The 20,478-nt window shown below is 44.6% G+C and overlaps 1 protein-coding gene across 2 annotated transcripts in view; it reads left to right on the top strand.

Annotated features, from left to right (window-relative positions):
- The window catches only part of CSMD3 (CUB and Sushi multiple domains 3), a 1,240,207-nt gene that overhangs the window by 1,177,854 nt on the left and 41,875 nt on the right, over positions 1-20,478 (top strand). For both annotated transcript variants that reach the window (XM_084620231.1, XM_084620232.1), the window contains 3 exons: positions 10,000-10,173; positions 13,508-13,681; positions 13,945-14,018. In XM_084620231.1, the coding sequence (XP_084476357.1) occupies positions 10,000-10,173; positions 13,508-13,681; positions 13,945-14,018 (422 nt within the window). The remainder of the gene's footprint in view (positions 1-9,999; positions 10,174-13,507; positions 13,682-13,944; positions 14,019-20,478) is intronic.

Here is a 20,478-nt window from a genome sequence, read left to right on the forward strand (position 1 = left end):
AAGGTTCAGCCTTGGGCTCCCTCAGGCCCGCTGGAGAGGTCTGAGTAGGGGGTTTCAATTTTGGCTGGACCCCTAAGGAGAAATTCTGGCTGGGGCAGAATCAGAGGCATCAGTCAGAACCTCACTCTTACTCTGTGTTTGGCCAGTTCTGTTTCTGACCATTCAGAGAGAATCAAAGTCCTTAATCCTGTCTTTCACTTTGCTCTACCTTATTTGGGCTGTTGTTACCCAAAGGACATTAACTGGGAGTAGTGGGTATACACCAGAGTATGAAGGGAAAAGTTCAACTTTCAGATGAGGACAGAGGTTGTAAGCTCTTTGGGGAAGGTACACTTCTCTTCTGTCAGTCAGTCACTGTACACACTTATGCACTGTACAAATATTAAGTAATAACCATATGTGAAATCTCTGATGCTCTCAGAAATTCCTTATTTTATTCCATGCAAATTTCTGTACAATGACAAGTTGTACACTTTTAAACTAATATTATAGTTTATTTTGAATATGTAATCAAAAGGAATGTATCATATATAACAATTTATTTGGAATATATAGTAGCTATTTGTTACTGTTAGGAGGATTTGGTACAATTTAGATACAATAAGTGGACAGTGAACTGCTCAGAGTATGGAAACACTATTTTCCAGCTGCCACTGAAATACTAGATGCATATGATTCTCCCACATTGGTCTCCGCAAGACAAGGATGTGTGTGTTCATTCACAAGTAAATGTCAGTCAGGCATTGTACTTTTCAGTAAAACTGTCTTAAATATCACTTCTTTTTTACTACCAATTTCAGCTGAAACCCCAAGCAGAATCCACTGCAGATATACATTATTAATGGTTCAAGCTCTGCTGTTATTGTTGATAGAACCTTGACAGGGCAGTGTTCACTTTTATTCATAGAATCATAGAATATCAGGGTTGGAAGGGACCTCAGGAGGTCATCTAGTCCAACCCTTTGCTCAAAGCAGGACCAATCCCCAACTAAATCATTTATTTCTTCATTTTGAGGCTGCGGTCATTTACTTATTCTTTCCTGACCCGGGTTCCCCTATATTGCCAACAGACATTCTGCAGCCCATTGTCTGCGTCAACTCAGTTACATATGCGCTATTCCCCTCCTGTCTGCAGTTTCTGGAGGTAGTTCAAAGCTGAAGCACAGCCAGTGCTAACCACACCCCCTTCTCCTGTTTGCTCCCAGATGTTCTGCCTCCGTGGCAGCAAATAAATGGTGGTTCACTCACTCCCATCCTTTTCTTTTAGATTTGTTATTTTTAGCCATTTTGGGGTCAGTTAAAGCATTTTCATTTGCTTTCAAGTCTCCTCACCTCCTCCTGGTCTGGGATCTGAGCAGCACAGTGGTCATAGCCACCCAGAGCCTCCACTGCAGCATCTCCCTGCCGAGCTCCTCCGCCCCCTTCCAGGCATGCAGAGCAGCTGTGCAAGCAACGGATAAAATCCAAATAGTGCTCTAAATGTGAAGCACCTTTCTCAGGCCAAGCAGAAAGTAAAAAATGCCCAATCTGCCCCCAAACACCCACCCCTATCTCTGCTAGGACATGGGACTCTGAGCGGACAGGAATATTGGTGCCTTCCCACCAGTTAGTCTTGATTCCACCACAGAAAACCCCCACTAGGAGAGCGAAGCAGAACTAGGAGGGAGGTTTGGAGGACAAGGAGACCTTCCCTCAGCTGACCCAGAAGGTAAGTCCTGGGGCATAAAGAAGCATAAAGATTAGACCCTTTCTGGTCTATTGTTTCCCTCTCTCTCTCCCTCCCCCCCCCCCCAAAGTGGAAAGAAGCATAGCACCTACACAACTCTTCTGCTGCACACCGTGAACCAGAGGATTCTTGTGATCCTCTGAGTTAAGTTCTGCAAAACCCAGAGAATCTGGGTCCCCCCAAAAGCAAAAGCAAGTGTTTCCTTCTTAAGGCAGCTTTTTTTCACTGAAAAAGTAGGGTGAAAATCAGGGGCTAGATTCCTTCTCCTTTGCCTTCTCCCACTGAGGGAGTGTGTGCTGGGGGTTATCTCCCTCACAGACTATGCCTGCACTATAAGCTAGGGATGTGCTTCATACCAGTGGCAGATTAGCCACTGGGAAAACTGCCCGTGGGCCCCAGCCAAATGGAGGGCCCTGGAAAAATTGATGTCCATGAGTGCTGATCCACTCTGCCCAGCACTCCTGCTGGGGAGTGGGGTCGGGGTGTGGCGGCTTGCCCCACTCCACCTGCCTGCCTGGCACTCCTGTCGGGAATCAGGGTCAGGGCGTGGGGGCTTCTCCTGCCTGCCTAGCACTCCTGCCCCCGCGCCCTGACCCTGTTCCCCCGGACAGGAGTGCGGGGTGGGCGTAAGAATCCCTTGTGCCCTGATCTTGCTCCCTGGGAGGAGCGTTGGGTGGGGACAGAGTGGGCTGCAGGCAGAAGGGATGGGGAGGGCCCCAACTTGCTCTGGCCCAGGGCCCCACAAGACTGTAATCTGCCTCTGACACATACTCAAGTTAGCATGCATGTAAGCAGCAGTGTAGCTCAGTAACATGGCACAGCTGAGCCCCGCTGAGAACCAACCCACCTGAAATCAGAGGGTATGTACTCAGCATAGCTCAGCTCTGCCTGTACTGCCACTGCCCATGCTACTGAGCTACACTGCTGCTTACACTTGCAGGTGCTCAATGAGAGCTAGCACGGATATATGTACATAAGCAAGGGAATCACACCCCTGGCTCACAATGTAGACAGAGTGCTCCCCACCCCGCAGAATGGCCAGGAATGCAAAGAAGCCTGTGCCCCCCGTGCAGCCCTGCCTCAGCCTGCAGCCTAATGGAAATTGTGTCTGTCTGGCTTTCAACCAAAGACCCTCGCTGTGCCAGGGAATGGGGCTCAGATTTGAGGCAGCTTCAGAATGGGAGTTTTGCCTTCTGATCATCAGACATAAACCCTTGCTCTGCCTGGGAAAGGGCTCTCTCTCCACCCCTCCCTGCTCCACAGGCTGAATCCACATGAAAGCCTTGAGCACTTCAGGAAGGCCCTGACCAGTATAGACACACCTGAGGATTCCACTACCCATGGAGCTGCATCTTCATGGGATTACAGAGGCGTAAATGAGAAATTCCTTCCCACCTTCTAAATGATCTTGCTTTCCTGAATAAACATCCAGGTGATATTAAGTTGCTCCTGCAGCACTTACTTGGGTTCGATCTAGACTGGGGAGCAGGCAAGCAGCCTTTCAAGCATCCAGGGACAGATAGCAAATTTTCTCACAAGTGAAGCCTGCGTCACCGCTACCTCTCGTCCGTTGTGTGGTCACCAGGCCAGGATGAATAGTGTGCTCCCTCCATCTTGTAAACAGCCAGGGGGGAACGTACCACACATGCAACAAATAAAACAAAAAACCTGCAAACTGTTCCATGATGGCCGGCAAGGAACTTAGTAATAAAATATCTTTCCTTTCAAGCATTATTGTGATACATGTTTTCTCTTTCCAATGAGGACACCTCATTAAACCAAATGTTAAACTAAAATATTTAGGTAGGTAGAAACAAAGAAAATCCATAAATTTGGGGAGCCTATGGTTGGTGCAGCAGACATAGGTCACACCTTCAGAAGCGGATTTCATTCCAAGACCCTTATACCATAGGAGTGATGACAAACTGCACAGCAATGTGAAAGCTTCACCTATAACTGTCCAGACCAAATTTTTTTCATACATTTACTAGGAAAACCTACTTCATGGTAAACAAGAGGCTCATCTTCTAGGGGCATGATCCTTGCTTGGAGTAAGATGTCTCAGGTCCTGTCTTGGGCAAACAATTGATGTGATTTGTGACCAGCAATGGATTCTAAATTGGTGGCTGCATGGATGTCATGTTACACCCAGGAACAGTCATTGCTCATTCTAAATGGTGCATGCAAACTTACAGCTGTTGGGGAAAACATTAGAGAAATTAGTAGCTAAGACAGAAAAGAAGTATCAATCCTCATTATCAAAGCCAGCACAGCAATCTACTGGTTACTACCAACACCAAGGGTATCCAAGAAGGGACTGTTACCCTGGCAGGGGAAGCTTCTGCTCCAGATTTTTTCCAAGGCAATTTAGATGAATTTTCCTCCAAACCATCAAAATCCTCTGCATGACAAAGACTCTCCCTTATGATCCGCCCTTTGCACCCAGAGTCTTAAGTGGCTGTAGTAGTCACAGCAAGGCAAAGCTCACAGGCCACAACACACAGTGCCAGAGCCCAGATTCCTGATTTCCAAGCAATCACTTGGATCACTTGATGGTTACCTGTTCTGTTCATTTCCTCTGGGGCACATGGTATTGGCCACTGTTGGAAGACAGGATACGAGGCTAGATGGACCTTTGATCTTACCCAGTATTGCCAGTCTTATGTTCTTAAGCATATGGCTTTGCAGTAACATCAGGAAAAAACTCCCTGATTCCCTAGACAAACAGACTTTACCTGGGAGTGGAGGTAGACCCTTCAGTGACAAAGATCTAGACAGAAGATCCAGAAGATCCAGGGCCTGATATCCATGCTGGACAAATGCATGAGGCCAACCACAGCTCAGTGTCTCAATTCACTGGGCCTTCTGATCTTGCACATATGGGTCTCCCAATGGCGAGGTCACATATCAGACCTTTCTTCTGCGGGCATGTGCCCATTCCCTCAAGCTAAGGCAAGACCAGACACTGATTCACAATGAGGTGCCGGATCCCCTAGTGTGATGGAAGGTCTCAGAGAACATCCACACGAGTCTTCCCATATCCTTTCTTGGGCTTCACGTTGTTACAACAGACACCAATTTGAAGGGATGGGGAACACTTCTGGGACCCAGAATAGTGTAGGGTAACTGAAGATCTGGGGAAAGGAACTACCACATCAATTTCTTTGAGCTCAGAGCTGTCAAACTAGTGAGATGGCAGAACTACCTAGCGTGCAATCACTTTTTGGGCCAACCAGACAACATGACCATAGTTGCGTACAGGAACAACCAAGGGAGAACAAGGAGCGTAGCTCTAAATGCAGAAGCAATGGAGACAATAGAATGGGCAGACAAGACATCACCTTCCCTAAAGGCAATACCCATAAAAGGAAAGCTGAACCAAAAGGCAGACTGGCTCAGTTGACACAAAGTCAACTACTCTGAATGATGCCTGAACCAGGAAATCTTTACTCTGATCTTGCATATGTTTGGTTTCCCCTAACTTGACCTGTTTGCCAATTACAGCAATGCAAAATGGCAGAAATTCTTCACCTGAGAAGCAGACCCTAAGTCCATGGGACAGATGCTCTGGCACAGAGATAGCCGCAAGAGCTGCAATATGCATTCTTACCCTTCTCTCTCCTAGGGAAGGTGTTCTGAAAGGTAAGGTGAGAAGGATGAGAGCCCTGACTCTTTATCAACGAAGAAAACCCTAGTTTTCTGATCTGATAGAACTGACACTGTAGCCACCGCTTCAGACAAGACCAGACCTCTTTTTTCCAAGGTTCATTCCTCCATCCAGACCCAGGTCACCTTTAACTGACAGCTTGGCTATTGAAAGAAAAGTGTTAGCTACACTCGGCCTATATTCCAAAGTAATCAGGACTCTGCTCTCATTCAGGAGAGTTTTTCCACATGAAGACTTATAAAGACTTATAAAGCATACCTGTCCATATAGACCACGTGCAGTTTGTTGTGCCAAGAGTGCATCTCATATCCAAGGGATCCTGGGATTCCAGCCACTTATGACTTCCTTCAGAAAGATGCAGATAAGGGCCTTTTGCCCAGCAGGGTAGTTCACCAGATATCAGCCATAAGTCTTGTACTATTAGTAGGATCCTCGGGATCCTTGGCAGAACCCTCAGGTATCCAGAATTTTCAGAGCAATCAGACTGCCCAGACCAGCGGTCGGACCAATCTTTCCTCAGTTGGTCCTATCTCTGATGTTGAAAGCTTTAACCACCCGTCCCTTTGAACCTCTGATTTCCTTCACTCTGCCCATGGGCACAGCACCTGACTGTGATGCAGTGGCACACCCCAGATGGAAGAAGCACACTAAAGACTTATATCATGTGTAAAGAATCCACAAGGAAATGGGTCTCCCTGTTCATTTCCTCTTATCCCCAGGTGCCAAGGGCTTAGAGTATCCAAACTATCCATTACTAGATGGATCAGACTATGCATCGCTGAGGCACCCAAGGCATCCAACAGCCCTGGTCCTAAAGGAATCAAGGTTCATTCTGCAAAATCCTTGGTAACCTCATGGGCCGAAAGAGCATGTGCCTCCAACACAGAGATCTGCAGAGCAGTCACATAGCTATCAGCTAGCGCCTCTACCAGGCACTATAAAGTAGTCTTTCTGTCTCCACCGAGGCCTTCTTTGGCAGGAAAGTGCTGCAGGCAATGGTCCAGACATAACATGGCCATTCGAGCAGTTCAAAAATATTTTTTCCCTATTTCTTATGTTCACTTTTCTGTCCCTCCCTAATCTTGTTCACTGTTTGCTACTTCTCATGCATATCAGAATTGTGGGGGATGCTGGGCTGCAGAATGGAAAATTTTCTCACCCAGTAATTTCCTTTCTGCTGTCAAGATCTCCCACAATTCTACCTACCCTGGACGGCTTCACAGCAAAGGCTCAGCATTCTGTTTGGATAGTTACCAAAAGGCAGAGGCCTACTGCACATAATTAATTAGTTGGCACTGAAGGTAGTGTTACAAATCATTTTCTAAGAGCTATTTTGCAGCTTAGAAATGCATCATCTGAGGAAGCAGAAGGGGGTGTGGCTAGCACCACCATTGCCAACTTTCAAGAGTTAAATAAGCACTCCAACTTTCAAAATAAGCCAAAAATCAAGCTAATCCCACTTCAAAACAAGGCCGAAACAAGCCAATCCTTAAGAACCCCTCTATATGATTAGATCTCCCCCAGCGTGCAGTTGGGGACTGTGGTGGGCCCACTGTGCAACCCTGACTCTCTCCCCTCCTTGTCCCTGCTTGCCCATTGCGCCTGCTTGCTGGGAGCTAATCAAAGAAAAGAAGCTTCAAGCCAAACAAGCAACAAGCTACAAGCCGAAAACTAGCCAACAAGCAACTCACAAGCCAATTAAGCCAAAAACAAGCCCAATTTCTGTGTTTTTTCCACGGGTTTGGCATATCCGGCTAGCACAGCCTGTGCTGCAGCTTTGAACTGCCTCCAAAAATGGGAGACAGGAAGGGAATAGAACATACAGTTCAGAATTATGGGAGATGCTCCTAGCAGAAAGGAGATTATCAAGTAAGAAATGTTTTGTTTGTTCCCTTGCTTTTGAGCCAGGAAGCTGGAACATAAAGTCCCTTTTATAGTGACTAGTAATAAAGCTGCTTGGTAAACGGACTATATCCAATTGGTGCAGGGTAAGAGTGTTGGTGATTATCCCAAACCCCAACTTCTTACTGATGCTGCCGCTTGAAAGAAAGAAAAGAAAAGAATTAAAAAAGGTAAAAGCTACCCCTTTTAACCTGAGGGCCTAACCCAAAATTCAGGGGTTAATCGGTAGTTCCAGTTTGGAGGAGAAATTGGCGATAGAGATTTCTTTGATGCAGTTTTGTTTATTGGCAAAGAATGCACAAACTTCTGTGTCTCTGAATGCAGAAGGAATCAAATAGCAGGAAACAGTTTATTTTTTTCACAGCACTAACAACACTTTTTCCATCCTGTACCCCAACCCATAAACCTCTCCCCAGATTTCTTCTAAAGTCAGCCACTGTGCTTTCAGCTGCTCCTTCAAGCTGTCTTTTTCATTTTGTTGTATGTTTTGCCTTTCCATGAACACGCACACACATCCTAAAATAATACTCTGCAAAAGCTCCTGGGCAGGGTCACACATTCCTTTTATCTTTGGTGGGGGCCTATTCTTACAATTACGTTGAATGAAGGGTGAGTTCACGCCTACCAACCTCAATGAGGTTTTCACTCAACCCAAAACAATATTTCACTGAGGTCATAACCACTCTGAAGAAGGTGGCAAATGCCATCATTTTGGAAGCCATGCTATCACATTTTCTCCTCCAGTTTGAGTACTATACAGACATGGAAAGGCCCAAGCACCCAGTCTCTAATAAAAACAACCCCTAGCCCAATAAAAAAGGGAATCCTAAAGTCACCCCCAAATTCTTGGTCTCCTGCTTGGCTAAAAGGTTATTAAAATAATGGTATTTTGCATTTCCACCCAGAGTTCTGGATGATTTAGTTGATATTGGTCCTGCTTTGAGCAGGGGGTTGGACTAGATGACCTTCTGAGGTCTCTTCCAATCCTAATCTTCAGTGATTCTATGATTCTCAAAGAATTTAACAAGCATTAATGAATGAAGCCTCAAGCACCCGTGTGATGTATAGAAGAGTGATAATCCCATTATATAGAATTATACTAATGGTGAAACTGATGCACAGAAAAGCTAGGTGGCTTCTACAGGTCACACAACAAGAACCTCGTGCTCCTGACCAGTGTTCCCTTTAATGTTTTTTCTGCATGCAGAATGACAGGCTAACTAAGTGTAAGTTTAAAGCTTTTGAGTGCAACCCCTTCATCTCCCCCATTCACATGGTCTCTCAACTCTCCTTTCCTCATTTGTCTTCATTCACTGCTGCCCACTCTCCCCACGTACTCCCTCTCCCTCCCTTAAGATCAATCCAACTACTCTCACTTATGGAATCCACACACCTTCTGGGTGTGGTGTTCTGTCCCAGCTAGTGGCACCGAGACAACTTAGAGATGAATGAGTCTGCTCTACAGCCTCAGCTGAGAGCCAGTTGGCTTTCAGCTCATGTGGTAGCGGCTCATGGACTAAGCTCCAGAGGCTCCAGGTTCAATCCTGAGAACCAGGGTCTGTTGGTGTTACCCTTGCTCTCTTTCTCTTTACTCTGCTCTTTCCCACTGGTGCTCTCCTCATTCACTATTTCCCATTTATTCACTCCCTCTCAGTCATTCATTCATCTCTTCTTTTGTTTCTCTCATTGTCTCTCTCCCCATCCAATTTGCTTTCCCCATTCTCTCTCCCTTTTCATTCACATCCTCCCTCATCTCACCCCCTTTCTCCTTCTCTCTTCCTCCCACCCATTCATCCTTCAAAGTCAGTAACTCCTGCAGCCATCCCTTGTCCTCCCCCACAAAAAAATCAAATAGCACCACTACCTCCCTATCATTCTTTGTGGAACCCTTTCTGATGCTAATGTTTTTGATACTCTCCTGGGCACCACCAGACCTGAGGCATGTGGGGGCAGGGACGGACCTGTGTTCTTCACTCCTGCTCAAACCTAGAGTGAGTGTTGCCTTCAAAATCTCCCCCTGCCACCCTCAGGTCTGAGGAGGGGGAAGTCAAGTTGGGATTTTTAAGTCCCTCTCCTACCTGTCAGGAGCAGCAGCACTAGCAGTCTCTGAAGAAGAGGGAATTGCAGAACCCTCTCCCCTCATCCAGAAGTAAGATGCGTCCTGGTAAATAATTACCCATGAGGCAGACAATTCTCAATGTGCGATACCTACCAAGAGAGAGAGTGTAGCCACACACGCTCCTGAATCTCATTCCTGTGTTTTAAAAACCAGACTATCTCTAAATTGACTAACAGAAAGAAAGAATTGGGTTATGACCATGTGTAAGTGAACATAATTATACTTCAGGATGCCTAACAGTCAGCAAAAATCATTTTGTCATGAACACTATTAGTATTTTATCAAATATTTTATATTATATAGACTATACAGTGATTTCCATGTGTTATCTTCCCAACTGGCAGGATGCGGCATTCAACTTTGCATTATAAATTCTGGTATCTTGCAAGAATCGTGTCCCAGAAATGGAGGCAACCAGAAATATTAGCTACAGTGGTGTTGCAAGAATACAGTCAGGAAGATAACCTGTCACCACTTGTATTGTCCTCCAAAAAGATTAAATGAACACAAATGTTTTTTCTTGTAACTGTGTACACCAGGGATATTTGCAGCAGCTGTGCCTAATCACTTTGAATGTTATTGCAGCTGTTACCTGCCCAACTCCTCCTCAGATCTCTAATGGAAGGTTGGAAGGAACAAATTTTGACTGGGGATTCAGTATTAGCTATGTCTGCTCCCCAGGCTATGAACTGTCCTTTCCTGCTGTTTTGACCTGTGTTGGGAATGGAACTTGGAGCGGCGAGGTACCTCAGTGCTTACGTAAGTATTTGTTTGAATCTCATATTTTATCCTAATTATTTTTCCTCGCTCACCTCTCGCTTATCACTCACTTTTCGGCCACTTGTCGCTTGTTCTTCAGTTGCTCGTCAGATTTCTTTGGAAAGTAAAATCACTTGAACTTTTACTAGTAGAAGGAGGAATCCCAGACCCTCCAACCTGCTACAAATGTAGGGTGTTTTATATGCACATCTTTCCATACCAGAGAAAAATAAGGCTCCTGTGAATTACCATGTCTCGTTTCCTTAGTTACCCATGTGAAAGAGGGTTAGTGGGCATCCAACAATAGCATGTTGCCTGGGAAAGGCTTGTGAAACATTTCAGATGAATGATGGAGTTTCCACATGAGCTCTTTCTGTAAAAATTGTCTAGCTCCCAAGAATGCCAATTCCTTGTGAGGGAATTAAAGTTTTTTTTTCCCCTGAGAATTTGGAACTTTACCCATCAAATAACCACTCAGAAGAAACGTTTAGACCTCAGTGTGCAAAAAGGCTAAAAAAAATGTATGTAGATCTCTACAAACTATAATCCCAGTGTGGCATATGTTTACTAGAGAGCATAGAGTTTACACCAGAAAGTAGTCATATTGAAGCCAATCAGACTATTCACAGTAGTAAGTACTATTTTCAGTTATTGGTGTTTACAGGATCAGGCCCTTACAGAGTCTAAAGCTTTCTCTTAGTAACAATTTTGTAATGGAATCTATGCTGCCAGTTCTATGATGCACAAGTCCATGGGGCCGGACGAGTTGCATCCGAGAGTGCTGAAGGAATTGGCGGCTGTGATTGCAGAGCCATTGGCCATTATCTTTGAAAACTCGTGGTGAACGGGGGAAGTCCCGGATGACTGGAAAAAGGCTAATGTAGTGCCAATCTTTAAAAAAGGGAAGAAGGAGGATCCTGGGAACTACAGGCCACTCAGCCTCACCTCAGTCCCTGGAAAAATCATGGAGCAGGTCCTCAAAGAATCAATCCTGAAGCACTTGCATGAGAGGAAAGTGATCAGGAACAGCCAGCATGGATTCACCAAGGGAAGGTCATGCCTGACTAATCTAATTGCCTTTTATGATGAGATTACTAGTTCTGTGGATGAAGGGAAAGCAGTGGATGTATTGTTTCTTGACTTTAGCAAAGCTTTTGACACGGTCTCCCACAGTATTCTTGTCAGCAAGTTAAAGTAGTATGGGCTGGATGAATGCACTATAAGGTGGGTAGAAAGCTGGCTAGATTGTCGGATTCAACGGGTAGTGATCAATGGCTCCATGTCTAGTTGGCAGCCGGTATCAAGTGGAGTGCCCCAAGGGTCGGTCCTGGGGCCGGTTTTGTTCAATATCTTCATAAATGATCTGGAGGATGCTGTGGATTGCACTCTCAGCAAATTTGCGGATGATACTAAACTGGGAGGAGTGGTAGATACGCTGGAGGGGAGGGATAGGATACAGAAGGACCTAGACAAATTGGAGGATTGGGCCAAAAGAAATCTGATGAGGTTCAATAAGGATAAGTGCAGGGTCCTGCACTTAGGATGGAAGAATCCAATGCACCGCTACAGACTAGGGACCGAATGGCTAGGCAGCAGTTCTGCGGAAAAGGACCTAGGGGTGACAGTGGACGAGAAGCTGGATATGAGCCAGCAGTGTGCCCTTGTTGCCAAGAAGGCCAATGGCATTTTGGGATGTATAAGTAGGGGCATAGCCAGCAGATCGAGGGACGTGATCATCCCCCTCTATTCGACATTGGTGAGGCCTCATCTGGAGTACTGTGTCCAGTTTTGGGCCCCACACTACAAGAAGGATGTGGATACATTGGAGAGAGTCCAGCGAAGGGCAACAAAAATGATTAGGGGACTGGAACACATGAGTTATGAGGAGAGGCTGAGGGAGCTGGGATTGTTTAGCCTGCAGAAGAGAAGAATGAGGGGGATTTGATAGCTGCTTTCAACTACCTGAAAGGGGGTTCCAAAGAGGATGGCTCTAGACTGTTCTCAATGGTAGCAGATGACAGAACGAGGAGTAATGGTCTCAAGTTGCAGTGGGGGAGGTTTAGATTGGATATTAGGAAAAACTTTTTCACTAAGAGGGTGGTGAAACACTGGAATGCGTTACCTAGGGAGGTGGTAGAATCTCCTTCCTTAGAGGTTTTTAAGGTCAGGCTTGACAAAGTCCTGGCTGGGATGATTTAACTGGGAATTGGTCCTGCTTCAAGCAAGGGGTTGGACTAGATGACCTTCTGGGGTCCCTTCCAACCCTGATATTCTATGATTCTATGTAGTGTGAATTTCCAAATAGTCATAGATTAAGATCCCTATCTTGCAAACAAATCTCAGTATCGGTATGTGGAGCCTCTCTGCTACCAGTGAGGTTATATCAGAGAATGTGGAGTTCGGGGGCATAGAATATATCATAGCTGATCATAGCACTGGTCCCATGAAACACTGTATGCAGCTTCTGAAAATGGCCAATACCTAATACTGCAGGGAGAGGCCAAAAAACTCACCCAGCATGCATCTAGCCAGTTATTCAACGCTATGCCATGGACAGAAGAAAATCCTTGCAGGTGATAAACTCAAAGCCTTAAGACTCTGATTTAGAATATATTATTACTGGCAGATACATATTCTATTTAATAAATGTCTATTAATGTTTGACTTTCAGATTTCTACTTAAACTGCTTTCCATGTTTAATGTAATTCTTTTTATTGTAGTTCTGGTTAGCCCCACTAACTTTCTAGTGATCTCACTCCATACCTAAGTTATCAATTGTAGTTAAGTAAGATGAAGTAAGAAGCTGCCACTCTTAAATCTGTTTCTCTTTGGACAACTTCTTTTGCTCCCTCCAAGAGCATGAAAGATGCTATAAGTACCAGGTGTTATGAGGTTCTGTTGTGCAGGCAGAGGACTGTCATACTCTGCAATGGTTTTCTGCGGGGCATCTTGTATGCTGATGTAATATAGGATTAGGGGATACAGTAGAGCTGTGGATGTGGAAGGTTTTGTAACTGGCGGAATCACCAGACACACAGTACATCTCCAAGCTGTTCCCTCTGCCTCTCTCATAGGGATTCTAATCAGCCACCAAAGCTAGTTCAACCTTGAGACTGCAGTCAGTACTAGCAAAGACTGGCTCTCCATCATGTTGTGCAGATTCTATTCCTTCCTTGCTCCCACAAAACTCCCATTTATTTGGTTATGTATAAGAGCCAGACATGAGATTTGGAGTAACTGTTCAGCTAAGCTCAGGTACTTTAGTGTAAGTCTTATTTTAATACCTTTTAGCAAATGCTGAATGCTTTCTATATGTCACATAATTTTCCATAGCAAAGTTTTGTGGTGACCCTGGAGTACCTTCTCAAGGGAAAAGAGAAGGCAAGAGCTTCATCTACCAGTCAGAAGTCTCTTTCAGCTGCAATCCTCCGTTTGTTTTGGTTGGGTCCAGTACTCGGATATGCCAAGCAGATGGAACTTGGAGTGGTTCTTCTCCTCGATGTATAGGTAAGATGAAATCCATTTTACTGAGATCTATTGGATTCTTCTGTTTGGTTCTCCCACTCCTAGACCTGCCAGTTCGTGTATGAAAACTTTGATTTATTGTGTTGTGTTATTCAACACTATCTGTGAAACATGACCATTTTAATCATGATACTTCTACTGATCCTGTTCTCCAAATGGTTAAATTAAATGTATTTGTTGACACACAGATTTTTTTCACTAAAAAAATACCTTATGTTGTGTTGATTTTATTTTTATTTTTTTAGAACCCACTCGCACATCATGTGAAAACCCTGGAATCCCCCGGCACGGATCACAAAACAATACATTTGGCTACCAGGTAGGGTGTGTTAAGTTGTTTTTATAGTACACAGTAGTTCAGAAGTTCTCAGACTATGATCCAGGAACCACTGATGATTAAAGGAGCACTTGCCTATGGTTTGCTAAGAACAAGATGCTCATATGGTTTTGGTTCTTCTTATTTCCAGCTGCAGATTTACATTAAAATCAGCAACAAACCCTTTAAATACTTTTCCAGTGCTAAATTCTATGCAAACCATTGTTATAGTTGCCAAACAGATGTTTTGTGATCATAAATGGGAGAGAAAGTGTTCCACATACTCTGGAACTGGAAAGCCGGTAGTCTATGGATTAATCCCTATATTAAAATGTGGTCTACACGATGAAACATTTGGAAGCTCTAGTCATATACTCAATTTGACAAACTGTGATTTGGACCCTGCAGTGCTAATGTGTACGTTGATTTTGGCAGGAGAGGTCATTTTCTTAATTAAAAAAATAAACGTAATATCCAAGTTATTCATCTCTCCAAGGCCTTGTCTACACTGGCAAGTTTCTGTACGGTAAAGCAGCTTTCTGTGGTGTAACTCCCGAGGTGTACACACTGCCAAGCCACTTAGTGCACAGAAACTGCGCAGTTTTAACGCAGTAAAAAAACCACCCTGACGAGAGGCATAGAGCTTTCTGCGCTGGGTCTATAGTGTAGACACCCTGGTTGATTACAGCGTGGCAATTGGTCTCCCAGAGGTATCCCACAATGTCTGTTCTTGCCTCTTTGGTCATCGGTTTGAATTCTACTGCCCTGCCCTCAGGTGACCATCCCTTTAATTCCTGGGGAATTTTGAAAGTCCCCTTCCTGTTTGCTCTGTGATGCGTGCAGTGGTTTCAGTGCATCTTTCCGGGTGACCATGCCTGCTGCATGCACCAGGCGATCCCCCGCTTGGAGCAATGCTGAGCTGCTGGACCTCATCAGCATTTGGGGAGAGGAGGCTGTCCAGTCCCAGCTGCGCTCCAGCCATAGGAATTATGATTCCTACTGACAGATTTCACGATGCATGAAAGAAAGGGACCATGCCCAGGATACAATGCAGTGCAGGATCAAAGTGAAGGAGCTGCAGAACACCTACCATACGGTGTGGGAGGCAAACTGCCACTCTGGTGCTGCACCGATGAGCTGCTGGTTCTACAAAAAGCTGGATGCAATACTCGGTGGCGACCCCACCTCCACTGCAAAGGCCACTGCGGATACTTCAGCGGCTCATGTGCCAGTCAAGAGTGGACTGATCCAGGAGGAGGAAATATTGGATGAGCATGTGGAGGAGGAGGGGGACCCAGAGGCAGAGCACAACTCAGAGGTCAGAGATGCAAGCAGCCAGGAGCTCTTCTCTACCCCAGAGGAGTAAACAATACTGCGTCTATAAAATGTTACATTTTGGCTTCACAGATATTACCTTGGGAGCCAAGGCTCCCTCTTTATTATCACTGGCTGAACGGCTGCGCAGAATTAGAAAGCGGACACGAAAAACTAAAGAGGACTTTCTGCGTGATGTCATGATGCACTCAGCGGCCAAAAAACAAGAATTAAAGGAGTGGCGGGACAGTGAGAAGAGGGACCGAAAGGAGAACGCAGCATGCCAGAATGAAGCCACGGAGTGGTTCTTAAACGTTATGGAGCACCAAGTGGACACACTCCAGGCGCTACTAACGCTGCAAACTGAGCAGCTCCACACCCACCCTCCCCTACAGCTGCTGTTACAAAACTCTTTCCCATGCGCCCACCAGACTCACCAACACACTCTTATCAACCTCCTGGCTCTAGTCTGGACCCACTGCATTCCACTCCTGCCCGTCACAGTCCAGCCCTGCAGACTCCCAGTACCCACTGCAGATTAGCCCTGCTGAAGTACAGTACTTTCTGCACTGTACTCCAAAGGACAAGGTTGCATATGATACCTGGACATACACAAAGCTTTAACCATCCCAGGACCCCACCTCCTCCTGGGACTCTCCCTTCCCCCATCCACCACAGAACTGATGTGTTTTTTTGTTGTCTCTCTCCTCTCGTTGTTGTTGTTTTTTTAAATTGTGTTTGAAAGCAATCTTTACTCCATTAATTGAAAGCAAACAGATCCCTTCAAAGCAACAGGCAGTTTTCTTAAACCTTCACAGTGCATCGTCTGCACCAGTCACAATCACCTCCTAGTATTACTGCACTCCCGAGCATAGAAACAAATATTACTGGCTTTCAGATTCAAATTGTTGCCTCAGGTCATCCCTAATCCTTATGGCCCCACGCTGCACCCCTCTAATAGACCTGGTCTCTGGCTGTTCAAATTCAGCCTCCAGGTACTGAGCCTCAGCTGTCCAGCCCTGAGTAAAGCTTTCACCCTTCCCTTCACAAATATTACATAGTGTACAGCACATGGCTATAAGCATAGGAATATTGTCACCGGTGAGGTCCAGCCTCACATATAGGCAGTGCCAGCGGGCCTTTAAATGGACAAAAGTACACTCAACAATGTCAAGGTTCCCCATGTATGGCTTCATAAGCCATGGCATTAAGGGGTAGGCAGGGTCTCCCAGGATCACAATAGGCATTTCGACTTCCCCTATGGTGAACTTCTGGTCCAGGAAGAAAGTCCCTGATTGTAGCTTCCTGAACAGGCCAGTGTTCAGAAAGATGTGTGTGTGTCATGCACCTTTCCAGATCAGCCTGTGTTAATGTCTATGAAATTCCCACCGTAATCCACAAGCACCTAGAGAACCACAGAGAAATACCTCTTCCAATTAAAGTACTCGGTGGCTAGGTGGTCTGGTGCCAGAATTGAAATATGTGGGCCATCTATCGCCGCCCCACAGTTAGGGAAGCCCATTTGTGAAAAGGAATCTACAATGTCACACACGTTGCCCAGAGTCACGGTCTTTTGGAGCAGGATATGATTAATGGCCCTGCACACGTCCGTCAACACAAGTCCAATGGTCAACTTTTCCACTCTGAACTGGTTAGTGACTGATCGGTAGCCATCTGGAATAGCCAGCTTCTACAGTGCAATTGCCATGCGCTTCTCCAACAGCTGGACAGCTCTCTTTCTCATGTCCTTGTACCGCAGCACTGGGGCGAGCTCATCACACAGTCCCATGAATGTGACTTTCCTCATCCGAAAGTTCTGCGGCCACTGCTCGTTATCCCAGACGTGCATGACAGTGTGATCCCACCACTAAGTGCTTGTTTCCTGAGCCCAAAAGCAGCGTTCCACTGTGGTCAGCACCTCCGTGAATGCCACAAGCAATCTCGTGTCATAGCTGCTACACTTGGCGAGATCAATGTCACACTCTTCTTGCCTTTGTAGTTTAAGGAATAACTCCTCTTCCACTTGTGACTTGTTAGTGAGAGCGAGCAGCATATTGGTCAATAGTGCAGGATCCATTCCTGGAGACCAAAGAGGCAGAAGATGCACTACACCAACCATTGAAAGATGGTGCCAAATGCGGATGGAAGCACATGGATTGCTGGGATGCGAAGCAATGTATCACAGGGCATTGGGACAGGACCTAGGATGTCCCATGACCCTCTCCACCTTCCCACAACTTTTGCGGCAGAAAAGGAAGAGATGCTCTGTGGGACAGCTGCCCAGAGTGCACCATTCTGAATACCAGTGAAAGTGCCGCAAGTGTCAACATGCTTTTGTGCAGGCAGCTGACAGTGTAAACACACAACAGTGCTTTCCCTTCAGCGTCTCTGAGCAGTGATGTAACTGCCAGCGATGTAACTCTGCTAGTGTAGACATACCCTTAGTTTTTCTTATATTGAGGAAATACTAATATAGCACCAAAACCTGAAATTGAAGGTCAGTTTTTAATCAGCAAAATTATCATTGATTTCAGTGGGATATTTCCTAGGTAAGGATTGAGTAAACTGAGTAAGGATGTCAGGATTTGGCCCACATTTTGATAATGATATGATAAAACAGTTATAGTCAAGCCAATTTTCCTCTTGCTCACACCAAAATATATCAGGAGAGATGCCAGTGTAAAATGAATTTAAGTGAAAAGAGAATCAGTCTCAACATTCTTTAAAGAATACAGTACATAGACGATTCGTGCATGCTTTTGAGACAACAAAATGCTACGTTAGAACGTGCTTATTATATTCATTGCATTGCCATTTTCTGTAATTTTGTTGTCAAATTCCCTAGGGCCATTTGTCTGATATGTTAATCATCTGTCTTACATTCTGACAGGCCAGTCTGATCCCTCTAGATTTTTGTTTTTGTTTTTTGTTTTTCCTCTGGTGAATGGAAGCATCATTAGCATCCAGCATACAACTCTTCAAATAAACAGGCATATTGTCAACTGATACATAGTTTCTAAAACAAATGTAGCTATTGACATGATTTACAACTTTGATCCCCAAAGTTCTAAGTGCCTTGCAGATTAATAGGGCAACGCTGTAAATGCACTTCAGCAGTGTTTAGTACTCTCTTTCCCTGTAGGAACTGCAGCACTCCTTCTTCTGCTTAAGGGGAAGGGTTAGGAGGTAGCTCCTTTCTCTGATGCCTAGTGGGGAAGGAAAAACTAAGATAACACTGCCTTGGCCACTCTGGCTAAACATAGGGGAAGGATAAAGAAGAATCCAAATCTAAATCCAAAACGCAACAGACCAGATCTTGGCAGAAAGACAATCAACATCTAGCACCATATCTAATAATATGTAGGAAGACTTTATGGATAATTAGAGAGACACAGTGAGTGAAGTAGTATATTTTATTGGCCCAACTTCTGTTGGTGATACAAGCTTTCAAGGTACACACAGCCCTTCTTCACGTACCTTGTCTCTCTAATGTCCTGGAACCAACTGCACACACAGTTATGGAGGATTAGGCAGAGCACTTTGAAGTTTTAGCAAGTGAATAATGAAGAGTTTTTGTCAGATAAAGTTCTGCTTCTAAAATAGTAGATGTTCTGCACAATTTGTACATATACAGTGTCACCAGTTAACACTAGTAGAACCAAGTTGCATACTTCATTGTGCAGCTTCTAATTAAGATCTCACATACACGGAGAAAGTTTAGGTCTGAGGCTGAATGTAAAACCCCAACGTAGAACACCTTCCACCCTCTGGTTGTTGGGTGTCAGATTACACAGAATGAACATGGCATGGCCTCTTGGCAATGCTAACCCCTAGTTATGGGTTTCCACAGTGCCAATTTCTTCCTAGCTATCCACTTCCCTGCCTGGCCAGTCCTTTTCTGTCACCAGAACTCCAAGATCAGGCTCTTTTAAGCTGGCTACACAGAGAATTATCCAGCCCTGACCTCCCCACTTTGCTGTTTTGAAGTGATCTCCAGACTTTGCATTTTATAATCTGTGCCTACAAAAAAGCCACTACCTGCCTGCTTTCCCAGGTCCCAAAGATAGGGTCTATGCACAGTGTGGGTCTCTTCTAGATCACAGCATACATGCTATCCCCACATCACAATGTAATGATGCTAGTTGGAGTTTTCCAGAGGAAAGGTTAGACAGAAATTGAGTAAGGGTATCAGTATTTGGCCCTTGCATATTAAGTTAAGCAGATGTGCATCAAAAATGCTAGCTCAGCCCTACTTCAGATACCAGCCACAGAATGTAAATAAATGGTATCATATGGTATAATTGGGATGTGTACCTGCTTTTAGGATATTATCATTCATTCCAATATTTTGTTATGTAGCAAATTTATTCTGAACACAGTATATTATATCAAGGAGATTTTACAAAGACAAAATACCTTTGTGTCACTATATAGCAACTTCATCTATAAGCTTGAAAAATAAATTGCTTCTTTGAAATGAACTGTGGGTTTGAAATATTTGTTCAGAGATATTGCTAGTAACATAGGAAATTGTTTATAGCACATTGGCCATAAGCCATTATAGCGCACCACACTGCTGAAATGAAGCAAGGATTTATTTAGAACAATCTGTCTTGCATGCGAGGCTCTGTAGTTCTATTTTTTTTCCAATTTAGGTTTTTGTGGAAATTCAGCAAGTTTCCTGCATGTTAAAGCTTGAAGGGAGCCAAAGTGCAAACTGTATTTAGAAAGAAAAATAGCCACATTACACCCCTAGTATCCTTGTATTAGCTCTTGGGTCTGTTTTATGATGCGCCATATGATATTCAATATGAAGATAAGGGAAAACCTTGTAAACTTTCTTCTTCTGTGAATTTAGTGCTTATAAAGCTATAATTTGATAGCACTGTAGAATGAAAACCTGTTTATTTCAAGATAAGTGCTGTATAGTATGGACAGCCATGTGTACACCTCCAAGTCTTCCCCCACCACTATGCCCCAATCTTGATCTGGAGCAGTGAAAGAATAGTTCATTCTCAGCCTTTAACTTCCAACAAGGATGCAAATTGTGTGAGATTATGTGATGTGCACACACATTCACAGGGAACTAAGACTACAAACTTATTTCACAGAGACCAATAATTGTGTTTATTTAGTAGCAAAGACTTTT

The sequence above is a fragment of the Lepidochelys olivacea genome, assembly GCF_965140295.1.
Source record: "Lepidochelys olivacea isolate rLepOli2 genome assembly, chromosome: 2".
NCBI classification, from domain to species: Eukaryota; Metazoa; Chordata; order Testudines; family Cheloniidae; genus Lepidochelys; species Lepidochelys olivacea.